The following is a 23,960-nucleotide window of genomic DNA, read 5'->3' on the forward strand; positions in this document are numbered from 1 at the left end:
TATTATTGTTATATTCGTAATTAATCGGTTCCTTATCCAAACCTGCATTCCGGCAATTAGTCTCCAATGTAACCGTAGCCAGTGCCTTTCTTTTTCCCCCGGAAATTATCCGTCACCAAAAATTAAACCAGGTATTACTTTTTAAGGCAATCCCACAAACGTTTTGATTACGAAAAATGGCAGCCCCCATGTAAAAATTTAGTAGTGGCTGTTTATGTTTATTTCAGACGTATTTTGAGGAATTGAAATCCAGATAATTGGTAAAATTACAACAATTTGGCATAATCATAATGTAAATATTTAAGTTTTGACTCGAAAGTTTATTTGTTGTGCTAGCTGTTGTAGACCTTTAGTTATAAAGGTGGTCTAACTTAGTAACTAGTTGAGTTAGGGAAGATCCTCTTCTTTGGCTCAATTGGTTAGAGCGTTGCCTTAATATCCCAAGATTGAGGGTTCGAATCCCGTTGGTACCATCCATAGATTTGCATAACATAGCTTTTTGAAGGTTTTATTCCTTGTTTGAACAATTTATACCTTAATATAAATATAAAAATTTTAATATATACGGAGACGTTGGAGTGATTGCACTTTGTTAGTATTGTATAATTTATAATTTAAGTTCATTTATATGTTTTGGAGTTGAGTATGAGCTCAATTTTCACTGAACTAGCATACATTTTTGTTAACAGTGGAGTCCCCGGTGTCCGCGCCTCCCGTGATATCGCGCATTAGCTGATTTCGTCTTATATTTATATCAACACATTAAAACATACAAAATCATTCTTGTTATTGTTTTAGCCTTCTGAAGGGATAAAAAAGAATAAAATTGATAAGTTCAAGAATTAATAATAACTGCAATTCCGTGATTTACCACATTTGGTTAATTTCCATTTAAAAAGTTACATCATCAGATAAAATTTGTTATATTTAACCCTTTCCTCCATTATGACGCTTTTTGACGCCACCCCCTTTACTCCATAATGATGCCTTTTGACGTCTGTGTAGTACCTCAGTTGAAATGCTTTGACTACAAAATGTCTGCATCAGACTTTAAACAGTTTGTATCCAATATGAAAAGAATATTTATGAGAATATCTGACTTGAATTTCATTGATGAAATATTCGTTTTCACAATGCATAAATACTTTAAACCTGATGATTTTTTTTATTGAAAAAAATCCTTATGCGAATCAAGTTTGTGAAGAAAAAAAATCCATGGAGGAAAGGGTTAAGTCATATTAATATCAGATTGAAATAATTTTTGCTCTGCATCCTTGGAAGTGTGTTTGGTACAAACTCAGCTATATTTAGTAGTATAAAATCTTTTTTATTCCAAATAAGCTATTTTTTTGAAGGCATGCGCGAAATCACCAGACATTAAAGGAACTCTCAGAACAGGGGTTTCCCTAATTTTGGACACACATTACACAAAATCTAAAGGATGAAACCATACAAACAAAAGATTTTATGAAATAAAAGTATGTTATGAATGTGTTCATGAATGAACATGTATGAATGCGGATACTCCGGACTGCACCATACATGATTTAGCAGGATAGCTGAATCTGCCTCCAGGTGAGGATTTTCTCGTGATATTGAAGACCAATTGGTCAGGTGTTTATCAGCTGTTTTCTGCTCTTTGATCGGGTTGTTGTCACTTTGGTACATTATGATGATTCCCTATTCCATTCTCAATTGTATGTATAGTACAGAGATGCAAACAGTTTTTTTTTCCTGTCAGACATTGGGACCTACAGGGTACGAAGTTTTGCCAGACCCATCACATTTCTGCCAGACCTATATTTTCACTCAAAATAATCTATGTAAAAACTTTGTAATATGTCTATAAATAACAATGAAATGTAACTGTTTCCTGTTAAGGGGTTTCCCGAATTTTCCTGCTAAAAAGCACATGGCTTTCAACAATTGTAAACAAAGCATTCAATTTTTGATCATGGATTACAGCTTTAATTAATTGAATTTGGATATAGATATTCAACTTAAGGTACAGTCAGGCAATGTTTTTACTTTTTTCTGGATTAAACTAATTTGAAAGAAAAGTTTAAAAAATAAAATATATTGTGAATATTCAGTGACCCATAGATTTTTTGAACTCTGCTACGGAGGTTAAAGTTACGTCATTTTTCAAACCAATGGTGTGTATTCTCTGTTAAATAACTGCGTTTGATATAAATATTTCAATAAATTAACGATGTCAAACATACGATTTCAAAACTGAAATTTATACTGCAAAAGGTTTTATTTTTATTTTTTAAGGAAGGATATTTGGAAGGTGTCCGGCTATAATAGTTATCATTAAAACAGTTTGAACTCCCGATTTCTATTATGTAATCGAAGCCTTGAATGTTGTTCTATCTAATCATGCAACGTGGTTGTAAATTCACAATTTTATAAACAAAATACTCTGCCAGGACCGACGGGGAATTAAGTTTTGGCTGACCCAAGCAGACTAAAATATTGACGGCCATCAGGTCCTGCACAGCAACGAGTTTTGCCGGACCTGCATAAATTCTGCCCCTTAGGTCTGACAGGTCCGACGATTAGTTGCATCTCTGATAGTAACGCAATAAACATTTACACAAGTGACAATACTTTATATAATAGACATGGGGTAACACAAATGACAGAATAACACCATTATTATCTGAATAACACTTGTAATAACTAAATAACACTTGAAATTTTAGTATTAGCACATATTGGTGACTTTTAAACATTCATGATTGATTATCAAATAATATTACATTATAAGAGTATTTTATACATGTAACTTAAAAATGATTTACAGAAAGCAGGTAAGTTCATAAAGATCATTATAAAGTTTATATACATTTAGTGTGTACATGATCAGCCAACATGGCGACCAAGGATATCATAACGGTTGCCATGTTGGATATACACACTATAGAAGAAGAAGATGCTTTATTTCCATCAAATGGGCTCACAAGGAGCATAATATAACATCCTTATATATTTATTACACCTCGATCACCACATAAAAAAGGTTAATCAGTATAGTTCAGTTGGAATACTGAAAATTAGACATGTACATGTTCTAATAGATTTCAGTCATGCACATTTATATTTTTTGTATTTTAGTTCTAAGTTTTTGAGAAACAGTTAAACAAGATGTCTCTAGCAGATGAACTTCTAGCAGATTACGAAGAGGCAGGAGGGGAGGCAATAGAAGATGAAGCTGATATTGAAATGACTGATATTTCTGAAGTGGCTGAAGTCTCTGAAGAAGTTGACTTCTCAACAAAGGACTCTGTTAGATCAGTAGCAAAACTAAGGGATAGCCAAAAGGTTATATATGATTTATATGATGACTGAAGCTCCTTAAAATCCACCCAATCAGCAGGCTACAATTTACTTCTTTGTTCTCAAAAACCACAAATGTAGTTTCAGTTTAAATCATTATTTAATATATGCCGTTAGCTACTATATATTACATTGAAATATTTGATAAGCATAGGAAACCAACTGACCTCAAATGAATTTTTCAGTATGCACATATATAGCTGTTTCATAGTGTGGAGCTAAATAGGTTCAGTTCAAGTTAGGCATACCTTGTAATGATTTTAAACATCCACAAATGCCTACCTTCTTGTTTCTATTTAACATATTTATTTATATCCCACATTTTAATATGATCTGACCTGAACAATTTGCTGTTAAAATCTGCCGGTACATGTAGAACCGTAGAAGCTACTTTGACATACTTATTTGACTGTAAGCAAATAATTTGTGGTAATAAATATTTTACATTTATTTCCCATTTCTGTGGGAGATGTGAAGATTTGTTCACCCAAGAAAATTCTTATTCCGAGGGCCCTGCCCGAGGGAAATATGACTTTTCAAGGGTGAAGAAATCTTTATATCTCCCTAAGTCAAGGGAAATGAATGTATCATGTGTATATTCCACTGCCTATACTTTGTTTACTACTAAGTACCTGAAAATAAAATATTCATTTACATTTTTCCAAACCGCTTGTTTTCATAAAAAAAACACGAGGTAATTTAAAACATTGATAAACAGTACCGATCAAAAGATAATTATATATTAATTTTGTTTTTATTTTACGTCTAAAATAATTTGTATTAAAGAATAAACAAAGATGTGAGTTAAATTGTTGTGATTTTATGAAAACCTATAAACAAATACATGATTCAGATATCAGAATATGAGCACTTTTTTTGGGAAAACTCAAGTAGTCACAATATTTGAATAATTGACACGAAAAAACTTCACAGTAATGTCAGAATTTACAGTATTTGAATTTTGTAATTGCCTTATATTTTTGAACAAGTTAAAGATCAAGATATTTTTTTTAACAAAACATAAGTATTTTGGATATAAGGAAGATATGTACATGTATAAGAAATAGGCTTGATACTAGAAGATTTTTTACTGAGTGAAATGATGCAATCTTGCTTTCCATCAATCAAATTTCTATGAAGACTGCATTATTGAAACAATTGTAGGGATTGACATGCCTTAATCACATTTATACTAAAATTTGTATATTGTTTTCAGCTGAAGGATGTCATGCAGCAAGTTCAAGTATATGCCACTCAACCAAGACGTAAAAAAGGTAGAGAATACAATTTTGTACAATAATTTTGGTTAAATGTCAGCAATCCTACAATACAACTTCTCCTGAGTTCACCTTACAGTCTTCAATAATGGACAATCATCTAAATATATGACCTTCATATAAATGCCCCCTGAGTCCAATCTAATTAAAAACCGATCTCTCATCGCTCCTGTTTCTGATATGTTGCGTGGGAGATCTAACGAAACTGGCTTTGAGGTCACATGTGAGTGAACTAAAAGTTATGAATTTATAAAGATATGCAAATGAGTTGACGACCTATTAATAAGCCAATCAAAAAAGTTTATGAATTATTTTGACTGACGATTTCGTCGTAAATAAAATGAGTTACATCCCTTTGCCTTACATTAAACTTCCAAGATCGTGGAAGACTCAATTTCATTGGTCGAAAAAGACACACCTACGAGGTCACTCACATGTGACCTCAAAGCGGGTTTCGTTAGATCTCCCACGCGACATATCAGAAACAGGAGCGATGAGAGATCGGTTTTTAATTAGATTGCCCTGAGTCTAGACTAATTTTGGTGTGACAAGTTATAAAAAGTAACATTTTTTTTTTGTTCAGGCAAAAAACCAAAATAGTCTGTTTCCTGTTTCCTGCCTTTCTACATAACCTAAATTTCCATGACTACCGTTACATGTTTAAATTTAAGCACCAGTAGACCAGATAATTTTGATTAAGCATTTTTAAAGTTTTAGAACAGTTCTCTCCTAATAGCCTTATGCAACATAATTTGTTCTCAAATGTAGAATTTCTTTACCTACCTATCCATTACCTTGAAAACAGTACATATTTGATTACACAAGTTATGATGTCTTGGTCTTAATTGTGATGGGTGGTGTGAAGCAAAATGAACATATATCATACCTCTGGAAGCTACTTTGTAATCAGAATTGCTACTAATAGTAAACATTTGGACAATGGACGATACATATAATGTTTACAATTTTAAAGCAATTTACAATAGGAGAAACCATTATTTCAGAAGGAAAATATAAAAAAGAAGGATTTTTTTCGAATCCTTCATATTTTTTTTTTAAAACTAATACATTTATGAAATCTTCAAGAGTTTTTAACCAACATGTTAAAGCATACATTTTTATCTAACATAGTCATCACTAAATGAAAAACTTAGAACATGATAAACAAGAATGTGTCCACAGTACACGGATGCCCCACTCGCACTATCATTTCCTATGTTTAGTGGACCGTGAAATTGGGATAAATTCTCTAATTTGGCATTGAAATTAGAATGATCTTATCAAAGGGAACATGTATACTAAGTTTCAAGTTGATTGGACTTTTACTTTATCAAAAACTACCTTGACCAAAAACTTTAACCTGAAATTTGCACTATCATTTTCTATGTTCAGTGAACCGTAAAATTGGGGTTAAAAATCTCTAATTTGGCATTTAAATTAGAAAGATCATATCATAGGCCACATGTATACTAAGTTTCAAGTTGATTGGACTTCAACTTCATCATAAACTACCTTGACCAAAAACTTTAACCTGAAGCGGGACAGACGGACCAACGAACGAACGGACGGACGAACGAACGGACGGACGGATGAACGGACGCACAGACCAGAAAACATAATGCCCCTCTACTATCGTAGGTGGGGCATAAATGAAAAACAAGAATGTGTCCACAGTACACGGATGCCCCACTCGCACTATCATTTCCTATGTTTAGTGGACCGTGAAATTGGGATAAATTCTCTAATTTGGCATTGAAATTAGAATGATCTTATCAAAGGGAACATGTATACTAAGTTTCAAGTTGATTGGACTTCTACTTTATCAAAAACCACCTTGACCAAAAACTTTAACCTGAAATTTGCACTATCATTTTCTATGTTCAGTGAACCGTAAAATTGGGGTCAAAACTCTAATTTGGCATTTAAATTAGAAAGATCATATCATAGGGCACATGTATACTAAGTTTAAAGTTGATTGAACTTCAACTTCATCAAAAACTACCTTGACCAAAAACTTTAACCTGAAGCGGGACAGACGGACGAACGAACGGACGGACGAACGAACAGACGGACGAACGGACGAACGGACGAACGGACGCACAGACCAGAAAACATAATGCCCCTCTCCTATCGTAGGTGGGGCATAAAAATTGAAAAAAAGATTTAAAGGAAAAAACCTATTGAAGTCCAGGTGCTACCTTTCATTTAAAGATGAATCTACATATTCCCTCCCTGAAAGAAGTTGTGTGATGGCATTTGTAATACTTAAATTTCTATATTTATTTTTCAGTTGCTGGTCCAGTTGAAGCAGATCCAGAATATCAACTTATTGTTGAAGCAAACAATTTAACAGTTGAAATAGATAATGAAATAAGTTAGTTTTCTTTATAAATATAAGCAACTGAAATTTTCTGGGTTTATAAATAAATAAATGATATAAATTCTAGGACATCTATGGTTACCAAAGAGACAACAATCCACTAAAAACTTAAGGATAATGGGAAATGTTCTGCAGATAATATTCAAGATTAAAACAAAGTTTGAAATAAATTCATGAGACGACAGGGTTACTGAAGTTTAATGATAATATAAAAAATGATAAAAAAATTTAAACAAATTGATAACGCTACATGTAGGGGACACTACTCTACCCTGTTTCAGTTTTCAAGGTAGAGTTTAAAACCACTAAATGGTAAAATTAATAATTGACTCGACAATGAAGAAAGAAGGAGATAGCAGCCAAACAATACAATACACACATGAATAAGTATTAGAAGCTGGAAAATATTTAAAAAAAAGAATATATCTGATCTTTAAACAATGTTTTTTTGAAATATGAAATAATTCAAAATAGAGTTCTTACTTCAGAACTTATTATACGACTTCAAATTTTCGTCGTATATTGCTATCACGTTGGCGTCGTCGTCTGCGTTGTCGTCGTCGTCGTGGTCCAAATACTTTTAGTTTTCGCACTCTAACTTTAGTAAAAAGGAATGGAAATCTATGAAATTTTAACACAAGGTTCATGACCACAAAAGGAAGGTTGGTATTGATTTTGGGAGTTTTGGTCCCAACATTTTAGGAATTAGGGGCCAAAAAGGGCCCAAATAAGCATTTTCTTGGTTTTCGCACTATAACTTTAGTTTAAGTTAATAGAAATCTATGAAATTTTGACACAAGGTTTATGACTACAAAAGGAAGGTTGGTATTGATTTTGGGAGTTTAGGTCCTAACAGTTTAGGAATTAGGGGCCAAAAAGGGACCCAAATAAGCATTTTTCTTGGTTTTCGCACCATAACGTTAGTATAAGTAAATAGAAATCTATGAAATTTAAACACAAGGTTTATGACCATAAAAGGAAGGTTGGTATTGATTTTGGGAGTTTTGGTCCCAACAGAATAAGGGGCCCAAAGGGTCCAAAATTAAACTTTGTTTGATTTTATCAAAATTGAATAATTGGGGTTCTTTGATATGCCGAATCTAACTGTCATGACTGTGTATGTAGATTCTTAACTTTTGGTCCCGTTTTCAAATTGGTCCACATTGAGGTCCAAAGGGTCCAAAATTAAACTTAGTTTGATTTTGACAAAAAATGAATCAGTTAGGTTCTTTGATATGCTGAATCTAAAAATGTACTTAGATTCTTGATTATTGGCCCAGTTTTCAAGTTGGTCCAAATCGGGGTCCAAAATTAAACTTTTTGTTTGACTTCATCAAAAATTGAATAAATGGGGTTCTTTGATATACCAAATCTAACTGTGTATGAAGATTCTTCATTTTTGGTCCTGTTTTCAAATTGGTCTACACTAAAGTCCAAAGGGTCCAAAATTAAACTTAGTCTGATTTTAACAAAAATTGAAATCTTGGGGTTCTTTGATATGCTGAATCCAAAAATGTACTTAGATTTTTTATTATGGGCCCAGTTTTCAAGTTGGTCCAAATCAGGATCTAAAATTATTATATTAAGTATTGTGCAATAGCAAGTCTTTTCAATTGCACAGTATTGCGCAGTGGCAAGAAATATCTAATTGCACAATATTGTGAAATAGCAAATTTTTTTTTAATGAGAGTTATCTTTCTTTTTCCAGAATAGTAAGCAAGAAATATCTAATTGCAAAATATTGTGCAATAGCAAGATTTTTTTTTTAATTGGAGTTATCTTTCTTTGTCCAGAATCAACTTAAATCTTTGTTATATACAATATACAATGTATATTCACTTTTTACTACCAACTGATGCCTGATAAATTAAAATAATCTTTACCATTCAGTGATAACAAGCAGTTTTTTTACATCTTAATATTTTATGATGTATTTAAATGAGTAGTTATTGTTGCAAACTTCATTATAAATTTGAATTGAGATTAGTTTTGGAATAAGGGAAAGGGGGATGTGATTAAAAAAATTGGGTTCAATTTTTCTCATTTGAAATTTCATAAATAAAAAAGAAAATTTCTTCAAACATTTTTTTGAGAGGATTAATATTCAACAGCATAGTGAATTGCTCTAAGAGAAAACAAAAATTTTAAGTTCATTAGAACACATTCATTCTGTGTCAGAAACCTATGCTGTGTCAACTATTTAATCACAATCCAAATTTAGAGCTGAATCCAGCTTGAATGTTGTGTCCATACTTGCCCCAACCGTTCAGGGTTCAACCTCTGCGGTCGTATAAAGCTACTCCCTGCGGAGCATCTGGTATAATTTTTTCTTAAGCTTGATTTCTACTGGAGGTCCAGGTAACAAGTTACACTTTTTAAATCTGTTGCATCAGGAACATTTAAAGCCAAAATGTGAAAGCCAATAATGTTGTTAAAAATACATGCTTAGTTGTATAGGTAGTATTATCGCTATTTTGTGCATTTTTCCTTTGATCTTTTTTTGTGATAATTTTTCATATAATGCTACTCCTATGAGATGGAAAATTATTGCTAGGAACTAAGGAGGCACGCGGCTTTGCTAATGAAATTGACAATGTTGTCATAGGTAAAATATCGATAAACAGATTATCATTGGTCATCTCAACACGATTGCTTTTCTTGCTTATGCCGTCCCGGCTCAAGCGAGAAAATCAATCTCGTTGAGATGATCAAAGATTATCTTTAAGTACTGAAATCACTTTTTATTCTTATGATTATTGAAAGAACTTTTGAATGTCAGAATGCATGTTTAAGTAAGTTTTTGAAAATATATACCTCACATTTTGTTGTTTTTCAGATGTGATACACAAGTTTACCAGAGATCATTATTCCAAAAGATTTCCAGAGTTAGAATCATTAGTTCCCATGCCTATGGAATATGTTAGGACTGTGAAGGTTTGTAATATAATTGTTCTCTGTAGATTTTGAGTTTTAATATTGGAAATACATATTTGATAAATATTTAAAAAAAAATCCAATATTGAAGTAGATGGAAATAACAATAAAACAATCTAAGGAAATATTATGAATTATTGAAATTAACAAAACCAGATTATTTTATTTTACTAATTTGAAAGATGTGATATATTCAGTAACAGAATGTAGAAATATGCAAATGTAACTATTGCTGTATAAATGAAATAGTCCTTGTCACAACTGTATGTCCATGCTCAACAACATTAATAAACTAATTAGTGCTGAGAAAAATCATGACAATCTGGAATGTGTCTGTCACTGGTAACACAAAATTATAAAATACAATTATTCCCATTTTGCCACCAAGTAATAGATGTAAATGCTTCTCTATATTTACAGTAATTCTATAGTTTGATATATTTTTTGCAGAACCTTGGAAACAGCATTTTAGAAAATTCCAAAAACAATGAAAATTTACAAGAAATACTAACCCCAGCCACCATAATGGTTGTCAGTGTTACTGCATCTACTACACAAGGGTAGGTATAGTTAAATGAGATGTAATAAACACAGTTGATTTTTCTGGTTAAAACAAACAGACTTATAACAAATGTAATTATTCATTACCCAAGTAGACATAGTGGTAAAGAATTAAAAAAAAAACCTCAAAAATATAGGTGCAGCAGTTCTGGTTAAATTTTGTAAAATTGAAAACAATTCTGGAATTAAAAGAAGAATCAAATGCTGTCGGCAGACATTTCTGGTCATTTCAGAATTAGAGTCACCTAGTATAAATTGCTTTTTACTGTAAGCCTAATGATAATGTAGAAATAAAGGTTATTTTTAGGAGTTAATTGATGTGTAAACTGTGCTAACTTACAAATAGAATTTATTTTCAGAAATTAAGTGTGAAATGAAAGGCAAAGTTAACAAATTGACTTTATAATAAGTATGAAAATGAAAGGCTAAATAAACACATACAGAATTTTGTCTGATAACCATTAACCTTTATTACTTATCATTCCAATTAAATGCATTAGGGATGTTTACTAGTCTTGTTTTTTTACTTTTTGTCAGATATTTGGAATAGCCATTGAAAAAAATGTCTGCTATTTTTTACTTTCTTTTCATATTTAATTTCACTTAGTTAAAAGTCTTTTTTGAAAACCTTTTAATATCGTAGTTATGTTATCATAATTTTTATAAAGAAAAAAGGTGCCAATTTTAAATGTTGTATGAAAAAACTAGAGAATATCATTTCTGCCAAACTTTTAATGGCTTTATCTCAAAAACAAGAACATAGACCTGTAAATTTTTTTCTGTTTTTATGTCACACCTACAATATAGTAGGGGCGGGGGGGGATTATGTTTTCTGGTCTGTGCGTCTGTTTGTTCGTCCATCCGTCTGTCCCGATTCAAGTTAAAGTTTTTGGTCAAGGTAATTTTTGATGAAGTTGAAGTCCGAACAACTTGAAACTTTGCCAACATGTTCCCTATGATATGATCTTTCTAATTATAACGCCAAATAAGAGTGTTTATCCCAATTTCACAGTCCATTGAACATAGTAAATGATAGTGCGAGTGGGGCATCTGTGTACTTTGGACAGATTTTTTGTTTAAGATCTTTTAAGTTCTGTTATTTACATAATAAAATTTCGCTGATACTTGAAGTTCTATTTCTCCTGAGGCCATTCACCAATGAAATAAAACTTAACATAAAACATTTGAGTCATCACAGAATAAACTAAATATAGATCTTGATTTAATTTCATAGTAAAATTCCACAGAAGAGTTTCTTTATTTTTCTAATGCAACAAGAAAAGTAAACTTTAAAGGCCAACGCTCTGTGTTGAAGACGGTACTTTGACCTATAATGCATAGTAATGGTTTACTTTTTTTAAATTGTGACTTGGATGGAGAGTTGTCTCATTGGCACTCGTACCAAATCTTCTTATATATAATAACTGCAACTAACTTGTTCCCATCATAACATACAAACATATCTTCTCTTTGGTCGGGTTGATGTCTAGTTGACATATTCCCCTTTTCCATTCTCAGTTTTATAGATATCACATCCTAATTATGCCCCGTCTACGATAGTAGTAGGGGCATTATGTTTTCTGGTCTGTGCGTCCGTTCGTCCGTCTGTTCGTTCGTCTGTTCGTTCGTCCGTTCGTCCGTCTGTCCCATGTCAGGTTAAAGTTTTTGGTCGAGGTAGTTTATGATGAAGTTATAGTTGCATCCATTTGTAACTTTACATACATAGTCATTATAATAGGGAATTTCTAAAAAGTACCTCAAATTTAGGTTTTGGTCCTCATTTCATGGTTCATTGAACATGAAAATGAGATTGTGTGAAACAGCTCTTTGCCAGGTTAAAGTTTTTGGTCGAGGTAGTTTATGATGAAGTTATAGTTGCATCCATTTGTAACTTTACATACATAGTCATTATGATAGGGAATTTCTAAAAAGTACCTCAAATTTAGTTTTTATGCCCCACCTACGATAGTAGAGGGGCATTATGTTTTCTGGTCTGTGCGTCCGTTCGTCCGTCTGTTCGTTCGTTCGTTCGTCCGTTCGTTCGTCCGTCTGTCCCGCTTCAGGTTAAAGTTTTTGGTCAAGGTAGTTTTTGATGAAGTTGAAGTCCAATCAACTTGAAACTTAGTATACATGTGCCCTATGATATGATCTTTCTAATTTAAATGCCAAATTAGAGTTTTGACCCCGATTTTACGGTTCACTGAACATAGAAAATGATAGTGCAAATTTCAGGTTAAAGTTTTTGGTCAAGGTAGTTTTTGATGAAGTTGAAGTCCAATCAACTTGAAACTTAGTATACATGTGCCCTATGATATGATCTTTCTAATTTAAATGCCAAATTAGAGTTTTGACCCCAATTTTACGGTTCACTGAACATAGAAAATGATAGTGCAAATTTCAGGTTAAAGTTTTTGGCTTCAGGTTAAAGTTTTTGGTCAAGGTAGTTTTTGATGAAGTTGAAGTCCAATCAACTTGAAACTTAGTATACATGTGCCCTATGATATGATCTTTCTAATTTAAATGCCAAATTAGAGTTTTAACCCCAATTTTACGGTTCACTGAACATAGAAAATGATAGTGCAAATTTCAGGTTAAAGTTTTTGGCTTCAGGTTAAAGTTTTTGGTCAAGGTAGTTTTTGATGAAGTTGAAGTCCAATCAACTTGAAACTTAGTATACATGTGCCCTATGATATGATCTTTCTAATTTAAATGCCAAATTAGAGTTTTGACCCCAATTTTACGGTTCACTGAACATAGAAAATGATAGTGCAAATTTCAGGTTAAAGTTTTTGGCTTCAGGTTAAAGTTTTTGGTCAAGGTAGTTTTTGATGAAGTTGAAGTCCAATCAACTTGAAACTTAGTATACATGTGCCCTATGATATGATCTTTCTAATTTTAATGCCAAATTAGATTTTTACCCTATTTCACGGTCCATGGAACATGGAAAATGATTGAGTGGGGCATCCGTGTACTTTGGACACATTCTTGTTTTAAAATGATTTAATTATGAATATGTAGGCAATAAATTAAAGTGATGAAATAGTTGTGTGAAAAAATGTTGGGTGTTTAGACTTATTTCCTATTTAATTTGAATACTGTTAGTTACTCAAAGTTGTCCAGTCATCAGTTCTATAATTTGAAGAAATAGTAATTCACTTTTGCAGTATTCTGTTTTAGTTCAATGCTTACAGATGAAGAATTAGCGGTTGTCATGGATGCCTGCAGAATGGTAAAATTTAATTATTTATCTTTGCATCAAGATATACTCCTAAAATCAATTTATTTCTTTTGAAATTGTATGAAGTACAATGTAAGACTTAAATGTTTCTTTGGTTTTTATACAACCGCAAAACATTTTGCAGTCGTACATTGGTATCATGTCATGGTTGTCGTCGTCTGAAGACGGTTGGTTTCCAGACAATAACTTTAGTATAAATAAATATAAAGCTTAGATTGCTGCCTAAAATTGTAGTCTCTGTAGACTTTGAAATTTGTATGCTGCTACTCCTCTAAATATCTGTCTATTCTAGTCAGAACAAAGACTGGTTGGCAACGGAGCCAAAACATAAATTTGACAGCTAGTGCCCCTAATGTATGTAAAAGAGGTAACACTATAGTTCAATAGCTCAAACCACCTCATAAAATACATAGGACACACACAGAAATGAACAAATAAATGTGGGACAGTACATGGAAGATTACATATAGAGTTCACATAATATCTTTTGTATTTTCAGGCTGTTGAATTAAGCGAATTCAAACTAAAGATATTTGAGTATGTGGAGTCTAGGATGTCTTTCATTGCACCTAACCTCTCAATTATTGTAGGGGCTTCAATAGCTGCCAAATTGATGGGTAAGAGTTTAGCATTCATTTTTATTGCATAGCAATATAATATTTCCCACAGAAAGAAACCAAAAGTTAGCGTGCAATAAATTCTAATATTGCACTAATGCAATAAAACTTCTAAATTCATTACATCATCAACAACAGAATCTTAGTTTAAACCAATTTTTACTTTCAAATATTATATTGCTATACAATAAAAGGGTTATTGCATTAATATTGGGGAATATTGTCCCTCGTAGAACATATATTGCACTCGCAAGCTCGTGCAATATAAAATTCTACTCGGGACAATATTCCCCAATATTCATGCAATAACCCTATAATATTGTATTTTAAATATTGATTACATATAATATTGGAAACAATAATCAAACAACTGACAGGGGCGGATCCAGGACTTCGATGTCTGGGGGGGCACCATGAACCAATATTTTTGTTGTTAAATATATATATGCGGATTTGAGTGGGTGCTAGGTTTGTTTTTGTGTTTTTTTGTGTTTTTTTTTGGGGGGGGGGGGTGTGTCAAATCATTATTTCTGTATTTCGATATGTTTTAAGTTTTTTACTTTTGCACTTTATTGCCAATTGATCTTTATTATATTCGACCTAAACATGCATCAAATATTTGCCACTGGACGTTAACACCATGCAACAATTTAAACAATATTTTCTTTATATTTCATCAACTCTATATTCTGTTATCTATATTTTTGGCCCCGACTTATACTTTTTTGCACATTATTCGAATATCTGCAAAACACCTTTATATCTTCATAAATGGTGACCTTTTGCATAGCCTCGTCCATGTACATGCATGGTAATTGAAACAAGACCAATAAAAACAAATATAACTGCATGCTTCGGCTTTTAGAGAAATGTTTAAGTCCAAGATTCTGTTACAAACTAAATTTTAACGAAAATCAAGTAGCATTTTATTAATGATTATTTAATAGGAAATGTCAATTTATTTTTCCTGGACGAGGGAAAGCATTAGGGTAAAGGGCAGGGGGAGTAAATTTTTTTGTTGATTTCCCTTCCATAAGAGGGGAATGAAATATGATATTATTTAAAAAAAAAACATATCTTCTAAGTTATCAAAAAATAAATAGTTTAATTTGTTGCTAAATAAATTCAAAAAAAGAAAGTTTTGGAAAAAAAGTACATTTACAGGAAATGTTTGTACCTTTTCTTCAAAAACACAGATCAGACGTTTCACCTGGTAATCGATCTTAATCGGTATTGTATTATAAACCAATACAATTTTGTACTATTCCAATCATAATGTAAATGTATTTTGATCTATTTTACATAAAATCTTTTGCATAGACATATTACACACAGGTGTCAATATTTACACACCCACCGATAAGTTGTCATAAATCACGCATGGGGACGCTGGTATTAATTAACGGCCAGTTTAAGAAGCCTAATCAAGCTGTGACAATTTCCGCACTAGATGAGAAGTTTCAGTATCAATAAAATTATGTTAGAAAAAAAAATTGTTGACCTGAACTGGGGGGGGGCACGTGCCCCTTGTGCCCCCCCCCCCCCCCCCCCCCCCCCCGGTAAATCCGCCACTGACTGAATAATCATTCATTTAAATTGATTTCTCAATAGAAAAATAAGGAGATGAGGTATGATTGCTTATGAAACAACTATCAACCAAAGTTCAAATAAAGTGAATATAAGAAATTATAGGCAATCATATTATATTGCCTATGAAACAACTATCAACCAAAGTTTAAATGAAGTGAATATAAGCAATTATAGGCAACCATACAGCCTTCAACAATGAGAATAACCTATTTCATATAGTCAGCTATAAAAGGCCCCAACATGGAAATTATGAAACAATTCAATTGAGAAAACTTAAGGCATACTTTATATAAAAACAATCTAAGGAAAACAAATATGACAGACACGAACCAACGACAACCACTGAATGTCTCCCTTAATTCTGTAAAAAAAAAAGACTTTTAATTTTAGTGCATCTGAAATATTTTATGGGGTACTTTCATCAAGAATGCTCATAATTTGCCGTAGACAGTTGTAACATGAATTGTTAATCAGTTAGGGAACATGACTTAAACAAGTAACTTTTAAAAATTACCTAGTCAAGTTATGTTGAAAAGTGAGGTACTAATGTGTGATAAACCAGTAAGGATGATGTCTGATTCATATTACATTATACTTCTAAGGGGGAAGAAAACCTTATCATACGTTCTCCTTTGCAAAAACGATATTTCCTTTAACATAAGTGTGGTCAGCATTAGACTGACAGAATACATGTGAAACAAGAGACTACTGAAGAAAGGTATGACTGATTGTATATTATTTATTTCACAGGTCTGGCAGGAGGGTTAACAAACTTGTCTAAGATGCCAGCGTGTAATGTTTTGCTTTTGGGCTCACAGAAGAAGACATTGTCTGGATTCTCTACAGCAGCTATCATGCCACACACAGGATACATATACTACAGTGATACAGTACAGAAAACTCCACCGGTAAGATAGTCTATGTAGAAATAAATATTTTTCTTCTTTCATGTTATTTGGCCAAATCCATTGATGTAAGAATTGTAGTCTATTGCCATCCCTGGGTATTAAAAAAAAAGACAAACTGTTATGTTTTATTCATTTGGTTAAAAATTTAATCTCTTGCACACCTAAGGAAGGTGTTTCAGACATGTATCATGCATGTAATTCAGTGCACCGAAGTTAGTATCATAAATTATGTCACTAGGTTTGCTTAGACTTCCTTAACCAATAATTAACAGTCATAAAGGAGTATGTTCGATAAGGTCCTAAAATGGCCCACTTTTTGGGCGTAAATTTCAAATTCGGATTTATTGACCAATATCACGATAAATTATAGCTAAAACATTGACTAAATAGGACATAAGCCATTTTGTTTAAAATTTTACGTTTCTGCGTTTCATTATGACGTCACAAGTTGTACTCATATTGATTTTTCATGAAAAAATCAATGAAAATGGATAAATTTCCAAAGATTATTTGACAGGAAACTTAGAGAGCATACGTCGACAACAAAGATCTTTTAAAATAATGTTTGTGAAGACATTTAACATGTCTTATTTGAATATTAAGCTTGTCGACGCCTGCGCTGTATGTTTCCTGGTCCTTTATTTGGTTGAAATCCCACTGATTTTGTCAAATTTCACCAAAATCCCTTATCTTGACCGTTTTGGAATGTAAAAATCGTTGTGTTAGAATTAAACTTTGACAAAAACAGCTCTGTTTAACTTTTTCACATGTCTTTAAGGCAACATAAAACATTTATTGTCTTGTAACCATGAACTTTATAATTGGGGCCAAATATGGCACTTACCGAACTTACTCCTTTGTACAAACATATTCATCAGTGTTTCTTGTTTCTCTTTTTTATATAGATTAGACCGTTGGTTTTCCCCTTTGAATAGTTTTAGTAATTTTGGGGGCCCTTTATAGTTTGCTGTTCTGTGTGAGCCAAGGCTCCGTGTTGAAGGTCATACCTTGACCTATAACGGTTAACTTTTATAAATTGTTACTTGGATGGAGAGTTGTCTCATTGGCACTCATACCACATCTTCCTGTACCTATTAAAGTTATATTTACTAGAAGAAAGAAGGACATGTTAAGGTATACAACATATTGAAACTTTAATGGAAAAAAATTGGTGTTATATAGTATGGGTTTCAACTTTTAAAGAATTGTATCTTTCTACTGATTACTTCTACTTCATTGCAGGATCTGAGAAAGAAAGCAGCGAGGTTGGTATCAGCCAAAAGTACACTAGCAGCCAGAGTAGACAGCTTCCATGAAAGTGTAGATGGTAAAGTAGGGGACCAACTGGCAGCTGATATTGAACAAAAATTAGAAAAACTACAGGAGCCTCCTCCAGTTAAACATGTGAAAGCTTTACCAGCCCCCATAGAGGTCCCCAAGAAGAAAAGAGGAGGAAGAAGGTAGGAATTATAAAGATAACTGATAAGACTCTCAGTAAAACATATTTAAGCTTTACCAGCCCCCATAGAGGTCCCCAAGAAGAAAAGAGGAGGAAGAAGGTAGGAATTATAAAGATAACTGATAAGACTATCAGTAAATCATGTTAAAGCTTTACCAGCCCCCATAGAGGTCCCCAAGAAGAAAAGAGGAGGAAGAAGGTAGGAATTATAAAGATAACTGATAAGACTATCAGTAAATCATGTTAAAGCTTTACCAGCCCCCATAGAGGTCCCCAAGAAGAAAAGAGGAGGAAGAAGGTAGGAATTATAAAGATAACTGATAAGACTATCAGTAAATCATGTTAAAGCTTTACCAGTCCCCATAGAGGTCCCCAAGAAGAAAAGAGGACGACGAAGGTAGGAATTATAAAAATAACTGATAAGACTATCAGTAAATCATGTTAAAGTTTACCCAGCCCCTAAAGAGGTCCCCAAGAAGAAAAGAGGAGGAAGAAGGTAGGAATCATAAAAACAATCAATAAGACTATCAGATAAAGAGGACATTATAGTTACTTTTTGATAATATTTATTGATTGAGTTTTGATAAATGCCACTTGAAACACTATTTTGTGGCAGTTAGTTTTTATTGGTAGAGGAAGCTGACATATAAATAATAAGTATTTTTTTGGAAATTTATGAAGTAATAGAATAGTATGTTAACTTTTATAAATAATATTTTTATTCATAATTTCAGAGCCAGAAAAGTAAAAGAAAGACTAGGACTTTCAGAAATGGCTAAAGCTGCTAACAGAATGAGCTTTGGAGAGGTCAGTACTAATGAACATGATCTGGTTTATTTTAGATATATTATCATTTTCTGTGAATGAAAAGAATTAAAAAAGCCAACTTTAATTTATATAACATAATCTACCAAATATTCAGTAATACCAATCCTATCTCAACAGCAACATTTTGAAATATGTGTATTAATACCATACAGGGGGTTAAAATCATTATTATTTAATCAACGTGTTGTTCGTTTGATCTCAGTTGTTCATTGGCAAAAATTCGATTATGACGACAAATTTTCTTGCTCTCCTCTGAATTTCTGATTGTGACGTCATGAAAAAAGGCAACCATGTCTGATGACGTCACACATCTTTTTGCAGATCATTCGAAAAGAAGGAGAACATTTGCCTGCATATAGTCTTAAAATCATTATAGAAACAGATTCCTCCATGAAATCTCTTGCAATAGGATATTTATCATCTTTCAACAGTTAAATTTTATATATTTAAAAAGCTCACCAAGCGTCTGTTTCAATTTTGAAAATTTAACTGAATCGAGGGAATAAATATCGTATCTCACTTGATGCAGTGGTAGAGTTGATAGATATATATATTATCGCAATAAGATTTTTTATATAAACTTGAAAGAAAAAAAAATTATGATGATACATTTGTTTTTACAAATATCTTTACAGATTGAAGAAGATGCATATCAAGATGATTTAGGATTTACTATGGGAACATTGGGATCAAAGGCCAAATCAGGCAGAATCCGTGGTCCTGTTGTAGACTCAAAGACTAAAGCCCGAATTTCTAAGACATTACAGGTATCGATGAACAATATATTCAATTGTTAAGTGCAACATTTACCTCCCCCAGGTGATAATATGTGAGCACTGAAGTGTGAGACCTCCCCGTGGTGATAATATGTGAGCATTGAGGTGTAAGAAATAAGTCATAGGTATTTTATTATTAAAGGGTTAGTCTCAGTAGGCATAATGTGAAATTGTTAAATTAAAATGTTCAGTTAAATGATGAAATTCATAAAGAACTATTATAAATTGACTGAACCAGGGTTGAATATTGTCTTCACACATTTTTAGCTCACCTGGCCGGAAGGGCCAAGTGAGCTTTTCTCATCACTTGTCGTCCGTCGTCCATCATCTGTCGTCGTGAACTTTTACAAAAATCTTCTCCTCTGAAACTGCTGGACCAAATTAAACCAAACTTGGCCACAATCATCATTGGGGTATCTAGTTTAAAAAATGTGTCCGATGACCCGGCCAACCAACCAAGATGGCCACCATGGCTATAAATAGAACATAGAGGTAAAATGCAGTTTTTGGCTTATAACTCAAAAACCAAAGCATTAAGAGCAAATCTGACTTGGGGATAAAATTGTTTATCAGGTCAAAATCTATCTGCTCTGAAATTTTCAGATGAATCGGACAACCGGTTGTAAGGTTGCTGCCCCTGAATTGGTAATTTTAAGGAAATTTTGCTGTTTTTGGTTATTATCTTGAATATTATTATAGATAGAGATAAACTGTAAACAGCAGTAATGTACAGCAAAGTAAGACCTAAAAATAAGTCAACATGACCAAAATCGTCAATTGACCCCCTAAGGAGTTATTGTCCTTTATAGTCAATTTTTAACAATTTTCATAAAATTTGTAAATTTTTACTAACATTTTCCACTGAAACTACTGGGCCAAGATCATTATAGATAGAGATAATTGTAAGCAGCAAGAATGTTCAGTAAAGTAAGATGTACAAACACATAACCATCACCATAACACAATTTTGTCATGAATCCATCTGCTTCCTTTGTTTAATATTCACATATACCAAGGTGAGCAACACAGGCTCTTTAGAGCCTCTAGTTAGTATATTTAAGTGTAGATTTGTGCAGGATTTATTTTAATTCTTACACATGTTTACTATTGTTTCATTCTGAGAGGCAATCTGTCTTTCGTATTTTTGACATAAATGAAAAATATGAATTTTAAGGTTTTTTATTCTTGAAATTTTAGATGAAAGTACAGAAACAAAATAACCAGACTTGGGGAGGTAGTACAACAGTAAAGAAACAGATATCTGGAACAGCATCCAGTGTGGCCTTCACACCATTACAGGTAAATACACACTTAACACTTACTTAAAACAGATATCTGGAACAGCATCCAGTGTGGCCTTCACACCATTACAGGTAAATACACACTTAACACTTACTTAAAACAGATATCTTGAACAGTATCCAGTGTGGCCTTCACACCGTTACAGGTAAATACACACTTAACACTTACTTAAAAAACAGATAGCTGGCATGGCATCCGGTGTGGCCTTCACACCATTACAGGTAAATACACACTTAACACTTACGAAACGGACCCACAGACCAGAAAACATAATGCCCCTCTACTATCGTAGTTGGGGCATACAAAACATTCTATAAAAAGATGCCGATAAGGACAACTATCCACCAATGTTCAAATGAAGTGGATGCAAGCAATTATAGTCAATATACAATCTTCAACAATGAGAAAAAGCCTTCACCATAGAGTCAGCTATAAAAATATGAAGCAAATTGATTGAGAAAACTATTAATGGCCTCATTTTAACAAAACAATTTATAAAACACAATGTGACAAACATAAACCAATTAAAACCAATGAGCTACAGGCTCCTTACTTGGGACAGACACGTATAGAATGTGGTTGGATTTAATCAGCATGTTTGAAGGCACTTACCCTCCCTTAACCTGGGACAGTGGTGCAACAGTATAACATAAAAATAAACTGAAAATCATTTGAAATGGGCTTTAAACATCAGATCAATACAAAGCTGAAAAACATCTAATAAAAGTACAGATCTTTTATTTATTAGGTGTTTAGTACGCTATTCTATATTCTATATACACATATAAAACTAATGTCCTTCATCATTTCTGTCTAGCAATGCTGCAAGAGTCATTTTAAATAAAAATTAATGTCTGTTTCAGGGTTTGGAAATAGTAAATCCACAAGCCGCAGAGAAGAAAGTGCAAGAAGCAAACAATAAATACTTTTCTACAACAGCTGGATTTCTTAAACTCAATAAAAATCAAACATGATCAGATTTGTTGAGAACATGTGCTTATTTAAAAGGGAGATAATAAATTTGTGTGAACACTCAAAAATTATTAATGGTACTTGGAAAAGGATCTGGATTTATCATGTGAAAACATTTGAGTGTCATACAGTAGTTAAAATCATTAAAAAGACTTTCCAAAATTCCATCATGAATTCATGTTTATAACTGTTGCTGCTATATCATAAATAGAAACATATATACAGTTGTCTCCACATCTGCCATTGTACAAATATATTGGTTTTTTTATCATCTAAGGATCATCCATTATAAAAAAAAAAATCCAATCTGATCTCGCAGTATATTATTTTTTTAAAAATAGGGTCTATGAAAAATATTGTCTCACTTTTCAGTCACCTGGAACAAATGTTGACCATATCCAGTATATCATTCTATGTTTGACAAACACTGAGATTTAGTCTTGTTTTAGTATCAATTAAACAAATAATTTTTGATGGAAAAAAGAAAATGGATTCCTCCACATTTAGCATTTTGTTAATGAAGCTTAGAAATTGAAGAAAAATATCAAAAGACCAAGAAGTAGCAGTAATTTTCTCTTAAACCGAAGTTATTTTGGGCGAATTTTTAAAATTTTTTTGGTTTCCAATTTGTAAATTCCCATGAGTTTTTTTTTTAATGGCCTTAATGCTATCGAGTTTTGAAATTTTAACAGAGATTGATTTTTTTTATATACCAATATGTATTGATTTTATTTAACCACATAAAATGCTTTTTTTATGATTTCATATACATATGTGTACAGCTGCAGCATAGTTGTTATTAAATTTGAATCAATCATCATGATCATCTTTTAGTACACTGAGAACAGACTTATTACAAACTGTTTGTTAACTATTGTTGAAAAAAAATAAAGATATACAAACATATGCATGTGATCATTGATTTAAAACACAAGAATTAGTGTGAATTTACAGGTTTCTTTGTTAGTTCACATTAATCAATTGCTCTGTGTACTTACATAAGGAAAAGGAAACATTTCTAATTTTGTCTCATATCTTTAAATGAGAGTTGATGTTTGTATTGTGAATTTCCCACAAAAATTGTCTATAAAATGTCAAAGAGACAACTTCACCTATTTTAAAGAGCAGATAACAGCCCAAGGCCAACACTACTTCAAAAGAAAGACATTTTAAATAATATCAATTGCTAAGAGTAACTATTAAAGATATCATGTGCATTGAAGTTCTGTCAGGAAAAGACAATGATATGCAGTCATTATTATGGTATAAATATGTGTCTCACTGTGAGTCCCATATATGTATTATAAGACAATATAATCATTAGCTAGGTCTCTATTTTCCTGGTAAAAATCTTGAAGTCATTGATACATGACTAGCTAGGTCTCTATTTTCCTGGTAAAAATCTTGAAGTCATTGATACATGACTAGCTAGGTCTCTATTTTCCTGGTAAAAATCTTGAAGTCATTGATACATGATTAGCTAGTTCTCTATTTTTCTGGTAAAAATGATTTTTTTGGTACAAGTTGTTAATGACTTTGATCTAATTTTCAGTAAAAGCATGTACTCTCAGATCTGTACTTTTTTCTTTACTCTTTTTGTTACTTTTATTATGTCCCCGCTGTTGCAGAGGGGGCAATGAGTTTTAACCTTGTCCCTGTTCCAAACGACTAGTTTCTGTTCTTTAACTTAATATAAACAAGAGGCTCTCAAGAGCCTGAATCGCTCACCTTAATTCTTTTGGTTAAATCTCTCATCAATGATTATTTTGGCTTTTC

General features: G+C 32.5%; 1 protein-coding gene across 3 annotated transcripts; it reads left to right on the forward strand.

Moving 5' to 3' along the window:
• Positions 1-153: 153 nt before the first annotated feature.
• Positions 154-23,090, forward strand: LOC143044691 (U4/U6 small nuclear ribonucleoprotein Prp31-like). Of its 3 annotated transcripts, none has more exons than XM_076216759.1 (14): positions 154-260; positions 3,121-3,327; positions 4,559-4,616; positions 6,910-6,993; positions 9,836-9,933; positions 10,384-10,493; positions 13,672-13,723; positions 14,232-14,349; positions 16,690-16,847; positions 18,090-18,307; positions 19,041-19,113; positions 19,770-19,901; positions 21,108-21,283; positions 22,076-23,090. In XM_076216759.1, the coding sequence occupies exons 2-13, from the start codon at positions 3,151-3,153 to the stop codon at positions 21,234-21,236; spliced, it is 1,407 nt and encodes a 468-aa protein (XP_076072874.1). In that variant the 5' UTR covers positions 154-260; positions 3,121-3,150; the 3' UTR covers positions 21,237-21,283; positions 22,076-23,090. The 3 variants fall into 3 exon arrangements, with proteins under 3 accessions (XP_076072874.1, XP_076072872.1, XP_076072873.1); XM_076216757.1 differs by having other exon boundaries at positions 21,108-21,209; XM_076216758.1 differs by having other exon boundaries at positions 199-292; positions 21,108-21,209.
• Positions 23,091-23,960: the final 870 nt, after the last annotated feature.

Source organism: Mytilus galloprovincialis, chromosome 9 (assembly GCF_965363235.1).
Source record: "Mytilus galloprovincialis chromosome 9, xbMytGall1.hap1.1, whole genome shotgun sequence".
In the NCBI taxonomy this organism is placed as follows: Eukaryota; Metazoa; Mollusca; class Bivalvia; order Mytilida; family Mytilidae; genus Mytilus; species Mytilus galloprovincialis.

Excerpts from the sequence above, each read along its gene's own strand:
- LOC143044691 (XM_076216757.1), top strand. The coding sequence starts at position 3,151 with ATGTCTCTAGCAGATGAACTTCTAGCAGATTACGAAGAGGCAGGAGGG. Across the intron at positions 3,328-4,558 it reads AACTAAGGGATAGCCAAAAG|CTGAAGGATGTCATGCAGCA; the intron begins GTTATATATGAT and ends TATTGTTTTCAG. Across the intron at positions 21,210-22,075 it reads TGGCCTTCACACCATTACAG|GGTTTGGAAATAGTAAATCC; the intron begins GTAAATACACAC and ends TGTCTGTTTCAG.